The sequence below is a fragment of the Marmota marmota genome, unplaced genomic scaffold (genome assembly GCF_001458135.2).
Source record: "Marmota marmota marmota unplaced genomic scaffold, marMar, whole genome shotgun sequence".
In the NCBI taxonomy this organism is placed as follows: Eukaryota; Metazoa; Chordata; class Mammalia; order Rodentia; family Sciuridae; genus Marmota; species Marmota marmota.
The window spans coordinates 8,032,740-8,055,833 of NW_025999944.1; the positions used below are offsets into that span (position 1 = coordinate 8,032,740).

Consider the following 23,094-nt stretch of genomic DNA (forward strand, 5'->3'; position numbering starts at 1 on the left):
ATGAGATGGACTTGGCCAGCCAGGGTGTGGGCAGGGATGCGGGGAGGGGTGCCAGGAGGCTGACTGGGAGCCTCTGTTGTGAAGCCCCTCCTGCCCCTGTGCAAGTGGCTGTGGTCCCCTCGCCTGGCTTTCACAGAGGGATGAGAAAAGAAGGGGATAAAGAAGCTAGGACATGTCCCCGGGGCTGAGGCTGGCAGGATGAATTTGCTGAGGTTTTGGAAAGTGCCAAGGGTCATTAAATCCCTTGTCGCCTCTCTTGGGCAGCTGTTGCCATTTACCACTTGGCCCATCTCTGCTCTTCTCTGCAGGCCTGGGCGACCCACCAGGGCCAAGTGGCAACATGTGCCGGGGACAGGCTGTCCTAGGTCAGCCAGGCCTGGCGTGTATTTCCAGCTCCCAAGTCCCTCAGTTCTCTGCAGTGGGCAGGGGTGGGGAGCGAGAGAGGCCTAAGGTTCTGGCATCCTCATCCCTGCCCTGGGCACCTTTTGGCTTTGGGCTGAGCCTGAAGCGCTGGCTGAGGAGCAGCAGGGGTCCTGGAGGGCGAGCTGCCTTGGAATCTCCCACTCCTTTCTGCCCAGTGAGGGCCAGGAGCCTTCGGGTGGGTAGAAAGGCAGTGGGAGGGCTGGGCGGGGGAGGCTGTGCTGGGGATGAGCTCTCCACGGTGTGTGTGTGCACCTGTGCGTGCTGAGCCCTGTCCTGACTGACGGGCTCCTGGTGAAGCTGGATGGGCGTCTTGCTTGGAGAGAAGCTGGCGGAGGTGGGGTCTTTCTCCATAGTGCAGCACGGCCCCATCCTGGGGTTCTCACCTGCAGGATCAGAGGGCCATCTTTCCTGGTGGCTGTTGGTGTTGCCACATTTCTTTCTTTCTTTCTTTTCTTTTTTTCTAGGAAATTTACCAAGTTCGGGCCCAGGGGTTTACATTTCCCACCCCCCCTAGCAAATGCTTTCACTATTCAGGCTCCAAATGGAAGCCACTGAGGCTGTAATTACACTGGCATTAGCTCAGGAACATGCTGAGAGGAGCGGGAACAGAGCACCTGGGGAGCCCAGAAGCAGCCACAGGCCTAAATTAGCTGCTGTTCTGCTTGCGGTCGTCGCCTGATCCTCCGCGGAGTCCCTCCTTGTCTTGCCTCCACCTCAGCCCCAGGCCTCCGTGCTCTTCCCTCCCTACTGCCAGCCGGCATGTGACAGGTGCATGGAGCCGCTGGTCTGGGAGAACCCTGCACAGAGGGCTTGGTGTTGACAGGCGTCCTTGGGTCCTTGCCTGGCCACACGGAATGGTCTGATGGCAGCTCAAATGCCCCAGCGTGGCCCCGAGTCTCTTGCCTGGCTCTCCAGCATTCTGGGCTTCCGTTGCCAGGCATAATGAATTGCTTTCTGCTCCTCCCAACCTCTGCCCCTGGGTCCCCTCTGCCGGGGCCCTTCCTGCTCTCTGACTCTTTCTGAGCAGAAGCATTGCTCTGTCCACCACTCCCCAGCTCCAGGTGGGTGCTCTGTACCCCGACTTCTTCAACTCAGAGCTTAGCATTAGTATTGGCTCCAGCTGCTCCTCTGTCCTCAGCTGGATTTCATGCAGGGTTTCGTGTGGACTGTCTAGCACATAGTAAGTCCTCAATAAAGATATATGATGTTAGGATTAAGAAAACAATCATTGACTCCTTTTTGGTCTGAATTTCCCTCAACTCTTTTTTGGAGTGTTTTTGGTTCTCAGCAAAATTGAGACCAGGTAAAGAGAGTTCCCATTTGCTTCCTGCCCCTAAATGCACACAGCCTCTCCATGATCCACATCCCCAGTGTGTCTGTTAGAGCTGATGACCCTACGGCCCCACGCCATTACCACCAGCAGCCCATAGCTGACATTGGGTTCACGCTTGGTGGTGTCCGTCCCATGGCTTTGGACAAATGCACAATGACATGTTCCCACCATTACAGTGTTGTTTTATTGCCCTAAAAACATTCTGTGCTGCCCGCGGGCTGAAGCAGGAGGATCGCAGGTTCAAAGCCAGCCTCAGCAACTTAGCAAGGCCCTAAGCAACCCAGCGAGACCTTGTCTCTAAAATATAAAAAACGGCTGGGGATATGGCCTAGTGGGTAAGCACCCCAGAGTTCAATCCTTGATGCCAAAAAACCTCCTCAAAACAAAAAAACAAAAAAGCCTCTGTTCTTCACATGTTCATCATCTTCTTCTTTCCCCTGAGTCCTAATGACCACTTTTTTTTTTTTTTCCTGACTCTGGTGTTTTCCCTTTTCCAAAATGTCATATAGTTGGAATCGCATGTTTGGCTTATGGTCTGTGAACCGCCTCCATGTCTTTTCATGGCTCGGTAGCTCATTTCCTTTTATTACTGAATGATATTCTATTGTCTGGTTGCACCACCACTGCCCCCTTTATTTTTCCAACAAGGTAGAGGAACTTTTCCTTTCCTGTCTTTGTAGGGCTGCTGGCCAGCCAGGTGTTGGGGAGAGTGACTCAGTCTCCTTCCATCAGTCATCCCCCAGCCTTCACTCTGAGCTGCTTCTGGCCCCACATTGATACTTGATTACCCATGGTCTTGTAGTGATCCCTGTGGCCTGCTCCGGGTCAGTTTTGCTTCCTTAATGCTATTAGAAACTTCTATTTTTTTGAGGACTTGCTATAAAGTAGACATTGTTCTAAGTACATTTATCCTTTTGCTGATTGAATACTTGATCAGCACCCCTGTGTCGGACACATGGTCTACGAGCACAGCATGCCCACCCAGCTCCTGCCTTCATGGAGCTTGCATTTGATTCAAACAAGCAAATGAGTGAGCATGTACAGTGGCAGGTGCTGCTGAGTGCCACGGGAAGATAGATCCGAGTGGGAGGGAATGCAGCGTGGGGTGGTTTTTACGTGCAGTGTGGTCAAGGAAGACTGCCCGATGAGGTAACATTTGAGCAGAGACCTGAGACAAATGAGGGAAATTGCTGTGTGGTCACAGGGAGAAGGGAAGAACCTTTCAGATCTGGGAAACAGCAATTGCAAAGGCCCTGAGGCCAGGCCACAGTGGCATGTTCCAGGAAGATCACAGAAGCCAGTGTTGGAACAGAGTGAGCTGGGTGAAGGGAGTAGGAGGCCAGGTTCCATGAAGCAGTGCAGGTGAAGAGATCTCATATGCATTGCTGACAAGGAATTCTAAGTGTTTCAGTACCATGTTAAAAGGTGAAGGGAGATGGGCAAGATTAATACTACGTTTGTCTAACATATCTCCAAAACATATATCCCTCCAATGTGTAATCAAAAGTAAAAAAAAAAGGCTGGGATTATGGCTCAGCGGTAGGGCGCTTAGGCAAGACCCAGGTTCGATTCTCAGCACCACATAAAAATAAAGGCATTGTGTTGTGTCCATCTACAGAAAAGATTCATTCTCTCTCTCTCTCTCTAAAAAAAAAAAAAATAGTGAGGTACTTTTTTTTCCTTATCAATTTTTCACAATTTCGTATTTTGAAATCTTGTGTACACATTCAAAATGTACCAGCTACATTTCAAGTTCAATGCCATCTGTGGCTTGTGCTTGTGGACAGCACAAGTACGGAATCTCGCAGGTCATGCTGAGGTCTGGAATGAGATGGGGAAGCCAGCGGGGGCTCGGAGCCCCAGGAATGATACCTGTCTGCTGTAGGTTCCGGAAGGTTGTCATTCCAGCTACTGTGATGAGAGAAGGCTGTCCTGGGTGGGGCAGAGGGCAAGAGGGGACCTGCAGGAGGCTTTTGCAGGCACAGAGTGATGGCAGCTTGGACTGTGGTCGCAGTAGTGGTGGGTTAAGGGGAGGACGCTGGACACTTGCAGGCTGGGCCTCTGGGCTTTCTGGTGTGTGTGAATAAGAGTCAAGGACATGTCAAGAGCTTTGTCCCTGGGTACTAGAGAGTGCAGCTGTTCACAGCAGGATGAGGGAGACTGTCAGGGTGAGGGTGGCCTTGGGGGTCTGGGTTTGAGGTGTGGGTGTTGGGCTTTCAGGCAGAGTTGTCGGGAGGAGTTGGAAGGGTGAGCCTGGGGCAACACAGCACTCAGTAGGAATGACCAAGCAGCTGACACCAGGCTGTCTGCCGCAAACGCTCGGCCTCCTTTGGCCATTGCTGGACCATACATGGGGAGAGGAAAACCCCCAAAACCTCAGTAGGATGGGAGAGGAGGGGATGAGAGGCTGTGCCAATCTGCAGCCCTAAGCCAGCGGTTCTTCCTGGTGAAGGTGGTGATCGGGCTCCCTCTCTGTCTTGCTGCCCGTGTGCTGGGTGACCTGATGGCCCCTTGCCCATCAGGGCTTCAGTTTCCTTGTCTATAAGATAAAGAGGTTGGGATGGAGGATCTGTCCCCTGGCTCTCGGGAGGGCATGTGCTGTCTGAGTCCCACCCTCTCCATCTGCCTGTCCACAGGCCAGATGGGAGGTGGTCTATAGGTGGCAACTGGTTGGCGGGAAAGGGTCTGGTGGTCCTGAGCCATGAGCCTCCTCAGAACAACTGAGCCTTGTAGGGAGGGGCAGGACCGCAGAGGCAGCATAGCGATTCCTGGAAATACTGCTTTGTGCCAAGACATTTGGGCAGTGGCACCTCATTACACTGAGGTGGAGTCCAGTACACCTGCCCTGTGGCTGGTGGTGCACGAGCTCCTCACATCTGCAGGACTCCCAGCTCAGGGCTTCCTTTTTAGGTGGCAGTAGCAGTCACATTTCCCTGGATAAGAGGGAGCATTTGAATATCTAGGGGCAGTTTCTGTGGTCAGTTGGCGGGGTTGGGAGGCTGCTTGTGCCCTGGCTGCTGAAGACCCTTAACCAGCACTGTGCCCCTCTAAGAGCCAGTGGTGCCCTTTCCCTGAGGCACTGCTCAGGTGTGCTCCCAAGGGTAGTCAGGGTCCCCTTAGTTGTGTGACCTTGAGCCACTCACCCTGATTCCTGCGTTGGTGAACATGGTCATGCACACTTCATTGCTTGCCTTTTATGCTCGAGATAGGACTTTGGACTAAGTCATCCTAATAGCTGCCCAGCACACCCTGTGCCCAGCACTGTCCTGAGTTATTTCTGGATGTGATATTAACGCCTTCAATTCTTACCACGACCTCAGGAGGTGGGTCCTGTGAAGCGATTGGTTTCACAGAGGAGGAAACTGAGGCAGAGGGGGCATGGGAAGCCATGCTGATCTCGGGGCCTCTGACCTGTGCTGTGCTTTCCCCTCCAGGGACCGGGGCAGACCCGGCGGTCAGCGCCAAGAGCAACCATTGCCTGGATGCTGCCAAGGCCTGCAACCTGAACGACAACTGCAAGAAGCTGCGCTCCTCCTACATCTCCATCTGCAACCGCGAGATCTCACCCACCGAGCGCTGCAACCGCCGCAAGTGCCACAAGGCCCTGCGCCAGTTCTTCGACCGGGTGCCCAGCGAGTATACCTACCGCATGCTCTTCTGCTCCTGCCAAGACCAGGCGTGTGCCGAGCGCCGCCGGCAAACCATCCTGCCCAGCTGCTCCTACGAGGACAAGGAGAAGCCCAACTGCCTGGACCTCCGCAGCCTGTGCCGGACGGACCACCTGTGCCGGTAGGAGCGCTCAGCGCCTCTGGGGCGCTGGCTTGAGGGTGCTGTGTCGCCGCCCGGTTTTTCCCCTTCTCTGCATTCCTTGGGGTCCACTGCCAGGGGCTGAGGTTAAAGCCAATGTGGACACGTGCAGAACACGTTGCCGTGCATTCTTTCCCTTTCCTCACTTCTCTGTTCATCCACAGATCCATTCATCATCCGTCATCCACTCCCCCGTTCACTCATTGGTTCATTCATTCAACATGGGTTTCTGATTTGGTATCAGGGATTGAACTCAGGGGCACTCAACCACTGAGCCCTATTTTGTATTTCATTTAGAGACAGGGTCTCACTGAGTTGCTTAGCACCCAGCTTTTGCTGAGGCTGGCTTTGAACTCTCGATCCTTCTGCCTCAGCCTCCTGAGCTGTGGGGATGACAGGCGTGTGCCGCCATGCCCCGCTTCAACCTGGGCTTCTTGTTTGCCTACTCAGAGCTCAGCCTCAGAGGAAGCCAAGATGAACCACCCAGGAGCTAATGATTTAAAATCCTAGAATCCTGGAGTCTTGGAAGGAAGGACCTTCAGAGAATTTAGTTCTACTTCTAAAGGAAGCCCCACCTAAGGTCCCAGCAGAGGAGGGTGCTCTTGTGGACCCAAGAGGCCACTCCTGGTGGACTGCAATCTGAGCTGAGCTAATGCTGGGTGAGAAATGGGTTCTGAAGTCTAATGATGCTGGGTTCAAATTCTGAGGTTCACCACCTCCTAGCTGCGTGACTTTGAGCAAGTTTTAAGGATTTCCTCAGCTTCCATCCCTTTACCTGTGAAACAGGAATAAAAATACCCACATCTGACATGATCATTGGATTACATGTGTCCAAAGCTTAACACAGAGCCTGGCACTCAGTACGTGCTTAATAAGTGTGGCTTAATTATTAGGAAGTGCTTTTTGTTTGTTGTTATAGTGACTTGAAATTTGCCTCTTGGCAATTCTTGTGTTTTTCTTGTTTCTTATGAAATGTTTCTCCAGCCCCCGTTGTGGACAAAATGATTCTAAGGCCTGGGTATACAGAGGCGGACACAGTGCTCTCCAAGGAGTGGGGAAGCACAAGGAGAGAAGTGGTCCTAGTTCATAGGGATGAGGTTGGGGTCTTCTAGAGGAGGGAGCACAAGAGAGGGGCACTGGCCTTAAATTGAGGCTTGGGAAATGAGATGGAGAAAAGACGTCTAGGGGCGAGTCAGTCAGAAAGGGCTGGAGACAGGGAGTGGCTCGTGGGGACGGGAGGGGTGGGTGCTTGTGGAGTGGGCCATACCCGGGAGGCTGTTGGATTGGCAGGGATTGCGATAGTTGCAGGTGTTTAGAGATTGTTGGCTGTGTTCTGGACACTGTTGTAAAGGCTTCGTGTCTCATTTAATCTTGCAACAAGGCTGTGAGGTCGGCATTGCTATCATCTTTATCTGTCAGGTGAGAAAACAGAGAAAGTGTCTTCCCAAGGTCCCACAGCGCACATTTCAGAGCTGGCATCCCTGTGGTACTACTTTCTTGCCCCTGTGGCATACTGTCCTGGACTCGGGCAGTGACCGTGGGGGTGGAGAAAAGTCAAGTGTTTCAGAGGAGAGTGGCAGGTAGACTTGAAAGAACTGGGTGACTGAATGATAGTTCCCTGGAGGCAAGAACCATTTCTGCTTGGTTTACTCTCCACCTCCTCCTGCACCTGGACCCTGGTACCTGGTGAGAGCCTCCATCCACATTTCTTGAGGGCATCAGTGGGTGGCCTCTGCAGGGTTTTCTGGGTGAATAACTATGGAGTGATGGAGCCTTTCATGGTGTTAGACTCCTAGCATTAGAGGACCCTGTGGACTGTTGACATTCCCACAGCAACATCTGGGGGACTCGTGGGTCTGGAACTCAGTCCTAAGGCTGGAGGAGGGATGGCTGAGGAGTAGGATCTCGGGCAGCTTGTTGGTGATGGGAGCTGCAGCAGGGGGTGGTGTAGGCGGGTTGGTGGAACACTCTAAGTGTCCAAGCTGGACATGCCTGTGGGTTTGGGGATTTTCAGTGCTCAGGTGAGGAATGCAGCTGTTGGTGTGGGCGGCCAGGGCAGAGACTTACTGGAAACACTAGTGCTTGCGTAAGAGAGGGGTAGAGGAGGTGCAGCATGAGCTGGGAGGCCAGGGAGGGTGGAGGACAACCAGAAACCAAAGAGAAGGGGGCTTCAGAGGGAGGGAGTGGCCAAGCCCCCGTGTCTTGAAGACTGCGCGCGCGTGTGTGTGTGTGTGTGTGTGTGTGGTGAAAGCCAGGTTGCTGTGGCTGAGGCGTGGCAGAGAGGCAGAAGTGTAGGTATTGGATGTAAACTACCTTCTTCAGAAGGAAGCAGGGCTGGGGCCGGGGCCTGGAGATGGACTGGGGGCAGGCACTGCTGCTTTCCAATGTGCAGGAGCTGGACTGCGTGCCCACTGAAGGGGAAATGCTACTTTGGCTGGGAAACAAGCTCTGTTGGGGTTCCAAGATGGAGCAGGGGTTAGCTACGGGCTCAGGAAAGCCCTGGAGAGATGATGGGCTTTTCTGCTTAATTAAAACGATGCACCTTATATGCAGACTGATGGAGGTGATTTGAAATATACCTGTGCCTACAACCCAGGAGGGTTAGCAGAAATGGAGACCCTCAAAGGCAGGAGCTAGCAAGGGCCTCCACTGGTGGAGTGCTGATCTGAGGCTTTGAGCTTCAGGGTCCCTGGGATTGAGGGGAAGCGGGAGGGGCCACATGAGTCCTAGACACAATATAGTGGGTGCACTGATTCTTACATCCGGTCTCTTCCTCTCCTTGGGCTAAATGCGGGAGTAAGCTTGCCAGGCTGTGTCATACACAGCAATGCACAGTGACAGAGCATATGGGAACCAGGCTTGAAGGGGCTGGTAAGGACCAGCGTGACCCCAGCTCAGGATCCCTTGCCAGAGGGCAGGCCAGGGAAGCCCAGGAACAATACTGTTGTTTCAGGAACTCGGCTCGCTGAAGTAGGAAATTCGGGTTGCCTAGATGTGGTGGACTCCTGTCTTGAACCAGGGCATTCCTCCAACCCACGTCTGCCCAACTCCCACCAGGAAGCCAGGAGCTGCAGGGGCCCTGTGACGGGATCCCAAGGTTCAGACACTGGGATGTCTGAACAAGGAGTCTCAGGCAGAAAGCTCCTGCCCTATACGATGTCTCGGCACCTGCTGATTGTCACATTTTGAGGAAAGATGGACGATGGACTGTGCAGTTCCTGTGAGGTCTGTGCCCTGTGTGGGCTGGGGGGAATCTGGAGCAGGGAGAATCTGGTGGCTTGGTCTGCGTCTGTTTAAACAACAAAAAGTTTTTTTTTTAATATTTATTTTTTAGTTGTAGTTGGACACATACCTTTATTTTATTTATTTATTTTTATGTGGTGCTGAGGATCGAACCCAGGGCCTCCAATGTGCTAGGCGAGTGCTCTGCTGCTGTGTCCCAACCCCAGCCCCTAAAAGGGTTTTTTGTTTGTTTTTCCAGAGATGGGGAAGCTGGGAACAGGAGAATCGGGTGATAAATGTCACATCATGGAACCAGAATGGGTGTTTAAACATGGCTATGCGTTGGGAGGGTTGCTGCTGAGGACTCCCAGGAGCGGTGTGTGGACAGGTTCTGGGGGGGCTGAGCCAAACATGCTGGCACTTGTGTAGGCATGTGGATTTCAACAGCAGCACCCCAGGGCTCATGGACAGTGTTGCACCTACACTGTTGTTTCAGGGACTCAGCTCGCTGAAGTAGGAAATTCGGGTTGCCTAGGTCTGGTGGGCTCCTGTCTTGAACCAGGGCATTCCTCCAACCCACCTCTGCCCAACTCCCACCCACTGTGGTGCTCACCCACATGCAGATTGAAAGTTCCCGCCCAGAGGAGGGAGGGGAAGAATGAGGACGGACCCCGCGTTTAGGACGAGTCTGGCAGGGACCTGGGGATGTTGTACCCAGCAAAGTGCCCTCTAGAGGACTTTACTCATGACTCAGAGCTGGGGCTTGAGGTGAGCTGGGAGACATGTTAGGGAGAACCAGAGATGAGATGCAGAGATGACAGGCAGAGGGTGGATGGAGGTGACAGGCAGAAACCTGCCTCTTTTCCTTACTGTGCCTGTGGCCTCCTCAGTGGCCCTGAATGGACCATTTCACTCCTTTGCCCACAGTTTTGTCACTGATCAGACAAGGATGCTTAACCAAGGCATCTCCGAGGACCCTCTGGGGTCTTGCAGTCTGCGGCTTTGATTCTGTCCACGTGGATTTCCAGGCTGCCTGCTTTGATCCTGTCCGCGTGGCTTTCCTGTGCCTGTCCCTGCCACTTGGGGTCATGCTCCTGGAGACATGAGCTTGGCTTAAGAGGAAATTCCAAACCCTCCACAGGGTACGTGGTATGGAAGGGTGGGTTTGAAAGGCCCTTTTTACCAGTGTTTTCCCAGGAGTGGGCCTGGGAGGAGATGCGACATCGTTCCAGCTTTTGCAAGCCTGACCTGTTGACCCTTGCCTTGCTCACCCCAGCAACCATGGAGATGACCAGATGGCACCGGGAGGTTCCAGATGGCTGGAGAGGAGCCTCTGCAGGGTGGGAAGTGGGCTTGGCTCTGCCTTGTGCATGGAAAGGGGTGCTGTTCTCTTCCTTCCTTTGCTGGACTTGGCCTCCTTCACATTTCTGCCCTCCAGGTGGGCTCCGCGGCTAGCAATCTTGGGAAAGCACAATGTTGGGCACTTGGAGCAGGAACTAGAGGCCCCTCCAGTTGTTGGAAAATTTAATGAGCAAAGCTGGCTTGATGGGGTCCAGGAAAGCCTCTTTGGGACTGAGAGTCCTGAAATGAGGCCCTATCTTTAGGCATCTCCCAGAATATTTCCCATGCTGAAGGGCTGCAGTTCTGGTCCTGACATAGCCAGGCCTGCCTGGCGCCTCTGGCTGTTCCTTCTGCTTAGGGAGTTGACCCAGTTATGGCCAAGCTTCCCATGGGACAAGTCCTGGCCCAGGAGTCTTGGGGCAGCTCTGCCAAAGCCTACCTGGCACCTCATTAAAGGCAGTCCACTGATGTGCTGTGAGGCGCACCTTGTGGCAGCCCTATATGATGTCACCTGTGTGATGTGCTACAGACTCTGCTGTGCTGTCTTATTAAATGTCACTACTGATAAAGTGTTGGAGGTTTTCCTTGATCTGGGTTTGAAGAAACCTTGTTTAAACAAGGATATCTGTTCGCTGGGCCTTGGGGTTATTGGAAGCACTTCTGAATTCTCCCACGTCCTTTGGAGCAGGGTCAGAGGCGCCTTTGGGAAGGGTGCTTGCTGCTCCACCCCCAGTTCCAGCTGGCTTAGCAGTAACATGCCAGGAGCCCCAGCTCTGCCTTGTGCCTTTGCCCAGTTCACACCACACCCTCTGAGCCCTGGGCTGTAGACTTCAGTTAACCAGAGATCTAGGAAGACAGGATAGGCATTTCCCTCAAGACGTTTGGATATGGAACCAGGAAAGCCCTGGAACTTGTTGGAATGAATCTGTGGAGTTTGGCTGGATTCTGTTTGGTTCTCCAGTGGGCCATGATCTGCAATTTTTTTAAAAAGCACGACCTTTCAATTTCTATTCTCTCAGCTATGCTCTTTGCAAAGATGTTCTTAGAGAGTGGTGTGTGTATGTGTGTGTGAGAGAGAGAGGAGAGAGAAGTGGTGACCGTGAGGAGGATGATTCTTTTGTCCTGTAAACTGTGTCCCTTATAGGCCACATTTGGAAACAGCCCTCTTCAATGTCCTGTTCTTCTTCATCTGCCAGGAGGATATAAATATCTCCTTGCTGGCCCTGTGCCATCTGTGGGGCTGTAACTTAACCTCTGGGTTCTGGGGATGTGTATAAATAGACTCCAGCCTGGAGCTACCCCAGCAGTCCAGGCCCCTTTGTGTAGTGATGCTGTCCTTGTCTGCGAGGATCATTGGGATGCAGAGGGAGTTGGCCCCTCCCTGGGGGCTGTCTTGGGGTGTAGAGAAGTACCTCCAGCCAGATCTCCTCTTGCCTGGTAGGGGATGAACAAGTCTGGGATTTGATTCTTGGCTCCTTGGGACTGTCACTCAGCTTCTTTTTGACTCTGTAGGATTTGTTGGCTCGTGTTTGTAGCAGATCATTTCTAACTGGCTTTAAGTCATTGTTTACATATGGGTGGGTGACTTAGAAGCGTCCAGACATTCATCTCTTTTAAGGGAGAATTCTTGAAGACCTTGAAATTGTACACTGAGTTTTGGGTATATCTTCTAGAGAGAAACTTGTTGCATCCATTAGCTTCTCCAAGGATTCCTTGGTCTCCTAAAGTTGGAGAACCTCAGCTTTCTCTGAAAGATGGACTTGGACGGGATCCCTAGAGAATGATGTCGAATCTGCCTCCTGGCTCTGTAAGCAAAGAGGGCTGTGATTGATTAGTGCTGCCTGCCCCAGGCACCCGGAAAGGCAGGATGAATCCTCAGCAGGGGTCCTGTCTGTCATTCCTGGGTCCATTGGGTTGCCTAGAGTGGGAGACTGTGGGTCTCATGATGATTCCTCTTAATCTTTCGGTGGTTTTCTGGTCCCTGGCATTGGGTCTGGCATTGTGTTAGGGTTGGACAGTTAATGGAGAAGGATCTGGAGGTCCTTGTCCTCCTGGGTGTTAGAGTCTAGTGACAGGACACTGTGTTCATCACCTCTGTGGTGGAAGAAGAGCTACATTATAGTTAGAGAGCATGTTTGCTTAGCTTCTCTTAAAATCCCACTTCTACTCTGCCACCTCCTAGGTCCACGGTGGTGGCCTTGGAGGGCATTCCTTTCTTGGGGGCAATGAGCCTGAAGCAGATAAGTCTCTGAGAGGCCTTGGTGGCCTCTGCTCAAGGCCAGCCTCAGAGCAGAGCTGTTCCCTGGATCTGCCATGCTGACCAAGGGCTGCTCCCCGGGGAGCTCTGCCAGCGCAGGCTCCTCAGCCCTGTTGGAGATGAGAACTGCCTTCCCCGTGCACCCCACGCTGGCCTCTGTTGCTGCTCTCACCTTACACTCCGGGCCAAGGGCATCCAAATGGCTCTTCTTGGAAGTTCTGTGCATGTTGAGACAAGGCTGGCATGTGGAATATTACTTTCCTGAAGGCTCTGGGGAAATATGCTCAGAAGGAAGCCCCAACCTAGATACCTACTTTGCAAGAGAGGGCTTGTGCGTCTTGCTGCGCCTTGCCTGCTCTCCAGGCATTGCCCTTGCAGATGAGGCACAGCCCTTCCTAGTGAGATGGGGCTGTGGTTAAGGACCCATCTTGTCCTTAGGGGATGGATAAGAGTGATCCCTTCAGTGAGAGGCCATTTATTCAGAGTGTGGGGATTAGAGCCCACACAGTCTGTTCCCCTAGCAGCCTTCACCTGTGGCTGGCCTGTGTGTTTGCTCACACAGGGCAGACACGCCTTCAGTCACCCATCATGGGGGCCCTACTGTCATGATCTCATCTAATCCCAGTCACCTCCCAAAGGCTCCATCTCCCGATACATTGGGGATTAAGATTTCAACATTCTGTCCATAGAACTTGCACTTGCCCTTTATCAAGTCTGCCCCTAAACCTGTCTCCTGGAGACTCTTCACACAGATGCTCGCTAGAGCTTGTTTGTGTAAGGCACGTAATATTTTTCTACCTGATTAGGTTTCTGCTTTTTATTCTTATATACTGGGTCTTTTTATTTATTTAACAGTTTTTTTATTGTGTGGCATTCCTTGCCAGGTACTATGTTAAACATTAGATGAATCTCAGAGACACAGTGGAGCTGGTCCTTACCCCCTCGGAGCTCACAATCTGATGAAGGACATAGATGGTAGACTAATCAGCAGATAAGTTTATCCAGGTTGAGCATCTCTGATCTGAAAGTCTGACATGCGGATGCTCCAAAATCAGAAACTTTTTGAGTACTAACAATAACACAAATGGAAAATTCTACATCTGACCTCATGTAATGAGTCACGGTCAAAATTAAGGTGCACCAGAAGTATTGCATAAAATTATCTCCTAGCCATGGGTTTAAAGTGTATATGAATAACATCAGTGAATTTTGTGTTTAGACTTGGGCCACATCCCCAGGATACCTCATTATGTACTACATGCAAATATTCCAAAATCGGAAAAAAATCCCAAATTGGAAGCCCTTCTGGTCTCAAGCATTTTAGATAAAGGACACTCGATCTTAATTAAAAGGGCTGAAATGAGCAGGCTATAGAAATCAAGAATAATAGCAGGGCACAGAGGGAGGCATGTATTTGCACAAGAATCAGGAAAAGTTCATCTGAGGAGGTGACATTTGCACTGAGACCTGAAGAAGGAGGAGCCTGTGTGAGCCAGATGGGAGAGGGGACATTTCACCAGAGGGTCCAGCATGGGCATGTGCGGCCAGAGGGAAAGACTTGGCGTTGCTGAAAGGAGGCGAGTGGCTGGAACAGAGGGGGGTCAGGAACAGAGGCACAGGACACGGCAAGGAGGGCCAGATCCCACAGGGCCTGTGTGCCTGGCGAGGGTTTGGACTGCCTCTGAGCATGGTGGAGCTGAGCAGTGATGTTATTAAGCCCAATAGGAAGAGATGGCGTCCTCTACTGTGTGGGGGTGGAGGGCAGAGGCCGGAGCAATGGCACGAGATGAGGGAGATTATTGTTGTCTCACTAGATCAGAGATGACAGCAGCTCAGCCCAGGGTGGTGGTCGTGTGGAGAGAGAGGAATGGATGAACTGGAGAGACTTTGGAGATGGCAGCCATCTACCTTGAAGGTGGGAGTTTGGGGAAGGAGGGACTCGGTGACAAGCTCCTGGCTGAAGCAGTTCCATAAGTGATGGTGTCATTTTCTGAGGCGGTGAAGACCTGGGTAAGGAGAGAGACCCGGAATCCCACATTGGGCAAGTTAATGTTCATGCCTTCGAGACACTCACATCTGGGGCTTGACTGGGGCTCTGTGTTCTGGGGGTCATCGGCATGGTTATGATAATGAAAGCTAGGGGCTGTGACGGTTTTCCTAGGGTGAGCCCGGCAAGAGAGGACTGAGAACAGGCCAGGCATGCTGGAAGTGCCTAGTGTCTGGAATGGGGCGCCCAGGAGTCAGAAGGATGTGTTCTGAAAAGAGGGAGGACACAGCTGTGCCAGCTACTGTTGAGAGGTCCAGGGAATCACTGGGCTGGAGATGTGGAGGGCCCTGGTGGCTCTTCCACAGTAGTTTGGATGAACTGGTGATTCCAGAAACCTGACAAGTGCTAAGGAAAGGCGGATCCGTGGGTTGGTCAGAGTTTGGTGGGGAAGATGACAAAGGAGAGGGAAGATGTTCGTCCATCAGCAGAGGAGTGGCCAAGGACAGCCCAGCACTCGCGTGACTTTGGCAAGTGTGGGGTGGAAGTGGAGGCAGGCAGGTGAGAGGGTGTCCATGACACTGGGGACAATCCCAGGTTCTCCTCCCTGGCGCTCTGTAGCTCCCAGGACCATGGCTTTGGCCAAAGTTAGTCTGTGACCCTGTGATCTCTTAGCTTTGGGATAGCTATATGAGTTTTTGACTCTATAGTGGCACAGAAAAGGTGCATTCAGTAGAAACTGTACCTTGAATTTTGAATTTGGATTTTTTTCCGGGGCTGGGGGATGTGTGGTAGGATCCTGTCTGGTGATGCAGGGCTCCCAGTCACCCCGGAACCGCGAGGGTGAGCAGCTGATCTCTGCAGTGTCTGTATTCAATAAATTGCGTGAGGTGTTAAGACTTCGTTATAAACAGAATTTGTGTTAGATGATTTTGCCAGCGGTAGGTGAATGTGTTTCCAGCACGTTTAAGACAGGCTGGGCTAAGCTCTGCTGTTTGGTAGGTTAGCGGCATTAAACGTGTTTCCAGCTTAAGACATTTTCAATTTATGATGGGTCTCGCGCAGAACTGCATCATAAGTAGAGGAGCCTCTGTGCAGTGATATAGACCCCCGTGCGCCACAGGCTCGCCTCTGACTCAGCTGCTCCGGCTCCCCCCCTGAGTCCTTGGCACGTGAGAAGAGCCTGTGCTCTGGGCCACCGTGCACTGGTGAGCAGCCAGGAGGCACTTAAAGCAGTGCTGAGGGGTGGCGGAGGGGAGTCCCCGGCTCCCGTGATGGGGCCCCTCCATGGTGTTTCAGGGTTGGGTGGGGCTCCCCTGTAGCCAGCCTCAGGGTGCTTGGCCTTCTCCCTCAGCATCCCCGGAGAGAAGGCAGCCCTGCTTGCTTTCTGGGGGAGCAGCATGGGCTGTGGTCCCCTCAAGCCAGCTGCTGGCTTCAGGGTCCTTCCGGGGCCTCTCTCACAAGATTCAGAGGCCCCCTGTGGGCAGCACCTCAGGCCCCCACGGGTACCCTCCCTCCTGTAGAAGAGTGGGGACACTGAGTTATGCTCAAAGGAACAGGAAACACTTGCCGCTTGTTGAGAGTGGGAGGGGAATTGTGGGATAGCTGCTTCTACCCTGCCTGGCCAGGGGCCTCCTGAGCTGCCAATTCTCCTCTTCTTTCTTGGGGACTGTATTCTGGGTACCATGCCATGCTCAGGAAGAGAGCAAAGGACAGCCTGGTTTCAGAGGGTAGGTTGATGAGCCTGGGCGCATCCTCTGTTTTCCTCATTAAGATAAGGATGGTAGCATCTTCGTGGACGCTTGGTAGCCCATTCGGGAGGACGTGTGTGGAGCTTTCTTCCTGGACGCTGAGCTCTCCCAGAAGGCTGAGATAAGCCTCCGACGTGCCCTGCGGTGTCCCAGGCTAGCCCTGGCTGTGAGGTGGAGGCTAGCCCTGTGGGTTTGGGTAGGGGAAGGCCTGCTGAAGGCACTGTCTGTGCTGGCTCTGAAGGAGGAGTAGGCCTGGTGACAGGTGTGACTAGGGAGAGGAGGGACATCGGCTCACAAAGCCCTGGTATCTTTTGTCAAGGACTTTGATTTTTCTCCACAGACAGCCAGAAGCCATTTTTAGCAAGATGGTAAACCGTCCAGCTGCTATTTTAGAGAGACCCCTTTGGCCACTGTGTACACAGGGGTTGGAAGAGAGGAGGCTAGATAGGGAGGCCCTCTGGGAGGCCACATTTGTGATGGACACTGAGATAAGGCCAACACAGAGCACAGTGAAGAGGCCTGATCAGAGGCCGAGAACTGCAGAGGCCAGTTCCTGGGGACTTCGTGCAGGTGGACGGTCAGGGCATATCCAGGACAATGTCAAGGTCTCTGGCCTGGTGGCCAGCTGGTGGCAATTCCATTGTTTGAGAGAAGGAGATGGAGGGCTGGGGATGGGCAAAGATGTTTGGACTTCAAATTTGTTATTTGAAAGCCTTTGGAACAGGCCAGTGGAAATGTCAAAGAGGAGAAGGATTTGTTATCTGGGAGTTCCAGAGACAGGCAGGACTTGGGCTAGAGATGACGGGGTTAAGGCAAAGTGTGGAAAACAGGGAGCGGCGGACTCATCTGGGGAGGCTGGGAGAGCCCGGGTCCTGCAGCTGGGGCAGGAAGGAGGGAGAATGTCCTTGGGGCAGAAGCTTTTGGGAAGAAGGGGGTGGAGGAGGAAGCTGGACCGAGCAGTGACTTGTCCCCAAAGGAGGGACTGTCACGCTCAGAGCGGAAGGTGCCAGCTGACGGGGGAGAGTTTGCGCATGTGGGGTGGCACAAGGGAGACCCTGAGCGGAGGAGATCCCCTTGCCAGGCCTCTGCCTGTCAGCGTCCAGTTCCAGCAGGCTCTCGGGTCCCTCAACATGTTGTTTAATAAGAAGACGAAGTGGACAGGCGGGACAGGCCCTAGTTAGGGTTTTACCTAGTCCTAATTAATACATTTGGCCCACGGTATCCACAGGTTCCATATTCATGGGTTTAATCAACCATAGACTGGAAATATTAGAAAGAAAAACCACCATAAAAGACAACATAACCATAAAAACAGTACAAATAAAAATACAGTCTAATAACTATTTACATAGCATGTGCGTTGTTAGGTATTCGAAGTCTCCCAGAGATGACCTGCCCTACGCAGAGGGATTGCGTAGATTATGCACAATATCTATACCTTTTACAGAAAGAACTTGAGCACCCTTGGAGCTTGGTGTCTGTGGGAGTCCTGGAGCCAGTCCCTGAGGGTACCGAGCGAGGACTGTATTGCCCCTGCTGACAACTAACTCTGTGATCTTTGTGGAAATTAGCACGGGTGGCTGTGGGTGGTGCAGGAGCAGAGGCAGGGACCCCTGGCTGCATGGGATGAGGCCTGCTCAGATCCCCTATGAGCGTGTGAAGCTGGGGCCTCCTGTCTCCAGGCAAGAGGGGGAGTAGACCCCGTGTCCCTTCCTTCTGTCCTCTCTTCTTTTGCCCTCCTTCTTTTCCCTCTTTTTTTTTTTTCCTAATTCTCAAAATGAATTTTGCTTTACAGTTTTTACTGATTATGAAAGTGGTATGTGCTCATTAGAAGAAATAATTCAGGCAAGACAGAAATGTGTACTCTTTGGGGAAAACATCCCAACCCAGATGCCCTGGAATAACCCCTCAGAGTGCTTTGGAGAATACATACTTTCAGACTTTTTAAAAATCGTGCAGTCACATATTTTAACAAAATGACATCTTGCAGGGCATGCTATTTGGTAAGCTGCCCCTTTTCTCTAAATACACGGTCAGCGATCACCTGTCTAGGCACGTGCAGGCGTGCTGGTTTTAATGGTCATCTGTTCCCTCTGTGGGCTCTGTCCCTGTGAATGGTCCATGTGGCTTGTCTCTGTGCACCTGTCTGTCCACTCTTATCTGAGAAAAGTGTCTCGGTCCCAGCTGCCTGATGATGGGCAACAGCCATATTCTAGGATTTCTGGGGAGAGGGGACACTCAGGTAACCGACCCTCAGACATTTCTTGGGACTTTTCTGGGAGGGTTGGTGGGAGTTTCCCCAGATGAAGGGGAGGACAGAAGCTGGAATGAGTGGCCTTCTTCATAAGGGGAGGGGGGTTTCTGGGTCATTCACAGTTGTGGTTTGGCTGTGCTCTGCTGGGTGGCCATTAAGGAGAGTGGTCTGGTTCCCTGTAACTACTGAAGGTGGTGCTCAGGGTGAGGACTCCACCAGCCAGGGGGTTTAGGAATATGTAAAGACCTCTTTAGCCACCATCCTGAGACTAAAGGAAAGATGATACCTAAAGAAGAAGCTATTTTTAAAAAAATTTTATTTGCTTTAATTAGTTATAATGACAGTAGAATGCATTTATGCACTTTGATAGATCATACATAGATGGGATATAATTTCTCATTTTTCTGAGTGTACATATTGCAGAATCATATTGGTCATGTAGTCACTTATATACATACAGTAATAATGTCTGTTTCATTCTACTATCTTTCCTGTTCCCACATCCCCTCCCATCCCTTCCCTCTACCTAATCTAAGGTAACACTATTCTTCTCTAGTGCCCCGCTCCTTATTGTGAAGTAGCATCCACATATTAGAGGAAACATTTGGCCTTTGGTTTTTTGGGATTAGCTTATTTCCCTTAGCATGATATTCTCTAACTCATAACCATTTACTGGCAAATGCCATAATTTCATACTTCTTTAAAACTGAGTAATATTCTATTGAGTATATATACCGCATTTTTTTTTTTTATCCATTCATCTGTTGAGGGACACCTAGGTTGGTTCCATAGTTTAGCTATTGTGAATTGAGCTCCTATAAACATTGATGTAGCTATGTCCCTGTAGTATGCTGATTTTAAGTCCTTTGGGTATAAACCAAGGAGTGGGATAGCTGTGTCAAATGTTGGTTCCATTCCCAATTTTCTGAGGAATCTTCATTCTGCTTTCCATAGTGGTTGCACCAATTTGCAGTCCCACCAGCAATGTATGAGTGTGCCTTTTTCACCACTTCCTTGACACTCCTGGGTAGGCAGAATTAATATTGTCAAAATGGCCATACTACCAAAAGCAGAAGCTTTTAGGAGTCAGCATGTTTGCTGGCATCACTAAAACATAAGCTGGCTGGTGTGTTGAGAGTGGGGTCTGAGGGACACATGGAGCGGGCTGGAGAGTGTTGGCCAGGCTGGGCCTTTGGAGGTCTGGGGTGGTTCACTTTCTCCACTGTTTCCCTCGGGGTTTAGTTTCTCGGGGTGAGGGGGAGGGGTATTTTAAATAAGCAAACAAAGGTCATGGCCTGCTGCTAGCTAATTCTTCCCTGGTTCCTTCAGGGACAATTTGAAATCCCTAAAAACATCTACCAAGTGACAACCTAGGAGCTCAGAAGACACGAAGGCTGTGGCAGTTACTCAGTCTTTTTCATGGCGGGATAGAGCTGTGTGCTGGGTGGAAAGGTGGCAGGTGGGGTGCCAAGGAGGGCACTGTTGTGCTTGAGAACATGACTGATAAAGCCCCAAGGAACCATGATCACACCTTAAAATAGAAGTAGAGGAGACCTAACAGATCATCCCAACGAAATTTCCATTTTGTAGGTGAATAAGCTGAAGCCCAGAGAGAGAAAGTTATTACCCGAAGTCACACAGCTACAGTGTGACAGGAGCCAGGTGAAGGGTCAGGTTCCCCTTGCTGGGCAGTGCCCTGCTCTGGGAAGCACTGGGAGTGTCAGAGGGTGAACTTGCACAGGGTCAAACACCTGGGCCCCACAGTTAGGAGATATAACTTTTCTGAGCCTCAGTTTTCCTCATTGAAAAAATGGAAGCCCATGCTATCCATCTCATGATTGTAGACAGAGAGAACAGCTGTGAAGGGTAGTTCACAGTTATTGAACTTGCTTATCCCGGTTGTTGGGGACCAGAAGTGTTTCCAATTATGGATTTTTTTGCATGTTGGAATATTTGCATATACTCAATGAGGTATCTTGAGGATGGGACCTGAATCTGAAAGCGAAATTCATTTGTGTTTTATATGTGCTTTATGCACATAGCCTGAAGGTAATCTTACATGTTTTTACAGTGCTGGGGAATCGACCATAGGGCCTTGCTTGTGCCAAACACTCTACCACTGAGCTACCTCCCCAGTCCAATTTTATATAATATTTTACCCAATTGTATGCATAAAACAAAGTTTCATAGGTGGTCTTTTTTGCATATGGTGTCATGTCAGGACTCAAAAAGTTTCAGATTTCAGAGCATTTCTGATTTTGGATTTTTGGGTTAGGGAGGCTCACCTGCACTGGAATGCTGCAAAGTTTAAACCTAGGCTGTCTCTCAACCCACGTGCTGGCCTGCAGACCTGGCTCTGTCCTTGCGGGAGCAAGGGAGGGCAGTGATGGGGCTGCTGGGCAGATCCTCCCAGGAGGGGGCAGGGGCAGAATGGCAGGTAAGACTTGGTGCTTGGACATACACAGAGCCCTGGAGATGGCTGTTGGCTTCTAGCAATGGGCAGAAGGTCTAAGACCAATTGGACCTTGCTCCAGCACAGGCTTGGCAAAGGGGACATCATTTCTGCTTCCTTCTCTTTCCTCCAGCTCTGTCCCAGAGTGCTTGACCGACTGTCCCAAATCCCTTGCCAAAAGCTTACCAGTCCACGGGGTGCTGAAGTCTGGGTGGGGAGGGTTGGGGCAGTGGAGGAGCCCAGGCTATGGGGTACCCAGCCCACAGCCCCTTCCCTTTCTCCGTGTAGGCTCAGGTCTGCATCGCTCTCATCCCCACACCCATCTCTCCCCTTTGGATCAACCTCCCAGAGGTCAATGGTCGAAGGGACTGGGAGAAACAGAAATGATGATGACTTTGATTTTTTTTCTTTCTTCTGTTGGAGCCTGGGGAGGGTGGTTGTTTTGCTTCCTGGACCTCAGCAGAGAATTCTCTGCCAGACAATCATCTCGGTGCTTTCATTGCTTTCTGATGCTACTCTAACTGCGCAGGGTCGGCTATTAAATGGTCATCAAACCTCAGCCTCTATCCCATCAATAGTCATAAAGTTGGGGAGATAAAAGCCATCAGTTTTCCATTATAGCTGAAAGCAATACTGTAGATAGCTATTTTCTGAATGCAGCAGATAGATGTATTTTAACTAGAGCAGGGTTTCCAGCACCCCCCAGCTCAGATGCGGGCCCTGCTGGGACCAGGATAACCTGCCTGGTGGTTAAAATGGAGGCGTGGCTGGGGCTTCTTCTCCCTTGGTCCCCTCTCTCCTGGAGAACTGAGTGGACAGACCTTAGACTTGGGGTGCTGAGCGGAGACCTCGGTGGTGGTGCTGTGGCTTCAACTTTCATGCTGATCAGATACTGTGGGTAGATGTGACACACTGTGATTGGCTCATTCTAATGAGAAACCGTCCTCCTCTGCCTGATCCTGGGCTTTGGGAAGGCCAGGGGCAAGGCTCAGGGGAGTGCCTGCTGATCTGTGGGGAGTTTGAGGGTTGAGGGAGGTCAGGGCCTGTGGGCTGGGCCATGTGGACCTCAAACTGCCTCAGAGTCAAGAAGCTGGCACTGGGAGGCAGAAAGTTGGGACGATAACTGTTCCCAGTACATCATGCTTGTAGCTCTTCAACAGCTCATGGTTCCTCAGCCCATTTGGAAATGGATTTTGCAGCCAAACAGCCTGACAGTGAGCAGCCAGCAGGTAAGAATGAACTTTTCAAAGCACTCAAACCTCAGGACTTCCCCGACTCTTGTTCCAGAAGAATCTGGGCTCTGAGACCCCCTCCCTGACTTGGCTCTCACATCTGCAGCCACCTCCCTGAATGGATGACTTGCTTCTGCTCGTCTTGCCTCTGGGGTCTGGGGAAGTGCCCAATCACATTAGAAGATCTCTGCGGTCACCTCTTTGTGGTATCTTGGTCTTTTCCAGAAAGTTGCCTATTCTGTTTCCTGTGCTCGGGTTCCGCTTGGTTCCAGCCCCAATCAGAGCTATTCTTAGGACGCCTCTCAGTTGTTGAGTGTGTGGATTTTGCTTCACAGTGCTCTGGGGTCAGTTCACATTTCCTGATTGTCTAAATCAGCTACAAGTTCCCCTCCTTGACCTGGCCAGCAGGAATGAGTCCCCATCTGCCTGAGCTGCCTGTCTGGCCTTCAGGACTCTGGGTCCAGCTGGTCGTCAGTTTGTGGTTTAGACCTTCCTTCCAGTCTCACGGTGGGAATCCTCAGGTGGGCCCTTTAGCACTGCTCTGGGTGGCCCCGGTTGCCCCTTAACTGTGAATTCCACTGACCCCAGACTCACGCACAGAGACCCCCTCCTGCCCATAGGCACTCTCTTCAAGGTCAGGGGCTCCCTGAGCTGCAGCTCTCAGCCTCCGTCATTTGGGTCCTGGGGCAAAGGAGCCCAGGTCGCCCAGATCTTGAGCCTTCTCTCCGCTCTGGTGACCACCCCACTCAATAAACCCTGGGCACTCCCAGCTCTTGGTCTGCCTTCTTGAGACTTCTAAAAATGATGCCTCTTCCTGGTTTCAGGGACATTCAGGTCTCCCAGCTTCAAAATCCTGTCTGCCCCTTGTAAAGGGGTACATGGCGGATGGATGAAGGGAAAGCGCATCTCATTGTTTTTCTTTCTTCTCTCTCTGCTGTGCCCTCCGGAAGGCAGGACCAGCTGCCTCCTCCACCACATCTGCTCTCCCAGTGGAGACACCGTGGGCCCTAGGTGTTCACTCACCCCTGTATCTGGCCC

General features: G+C 51.8%; 1 protein-coding gene across 2 annotated transcripts in view; it reads left to right on the top strand.

Moving 5' to 3' along the window:
• Gfra2 (GDNF family receptor alpha 2) overlaps window positions 1-23,094 on the top strand; it is an 81,293-nt gene that overhangs the window by 24,431 nt on the left and 33,768 nt on the right. For both annotated transcript variants that reach the window (XM_048801636.1, XM_015499528.2), the window contains one exon: window positions 5,191-5,545. In XM_048801636.1, the coding sequence (XP_048657593.1) occupies window positions 5,191-5,545 (355 nt within the window). The remainder of the gene's footprint in view (window positions 1-5,190; window positions 5,546-23,094) is intronic.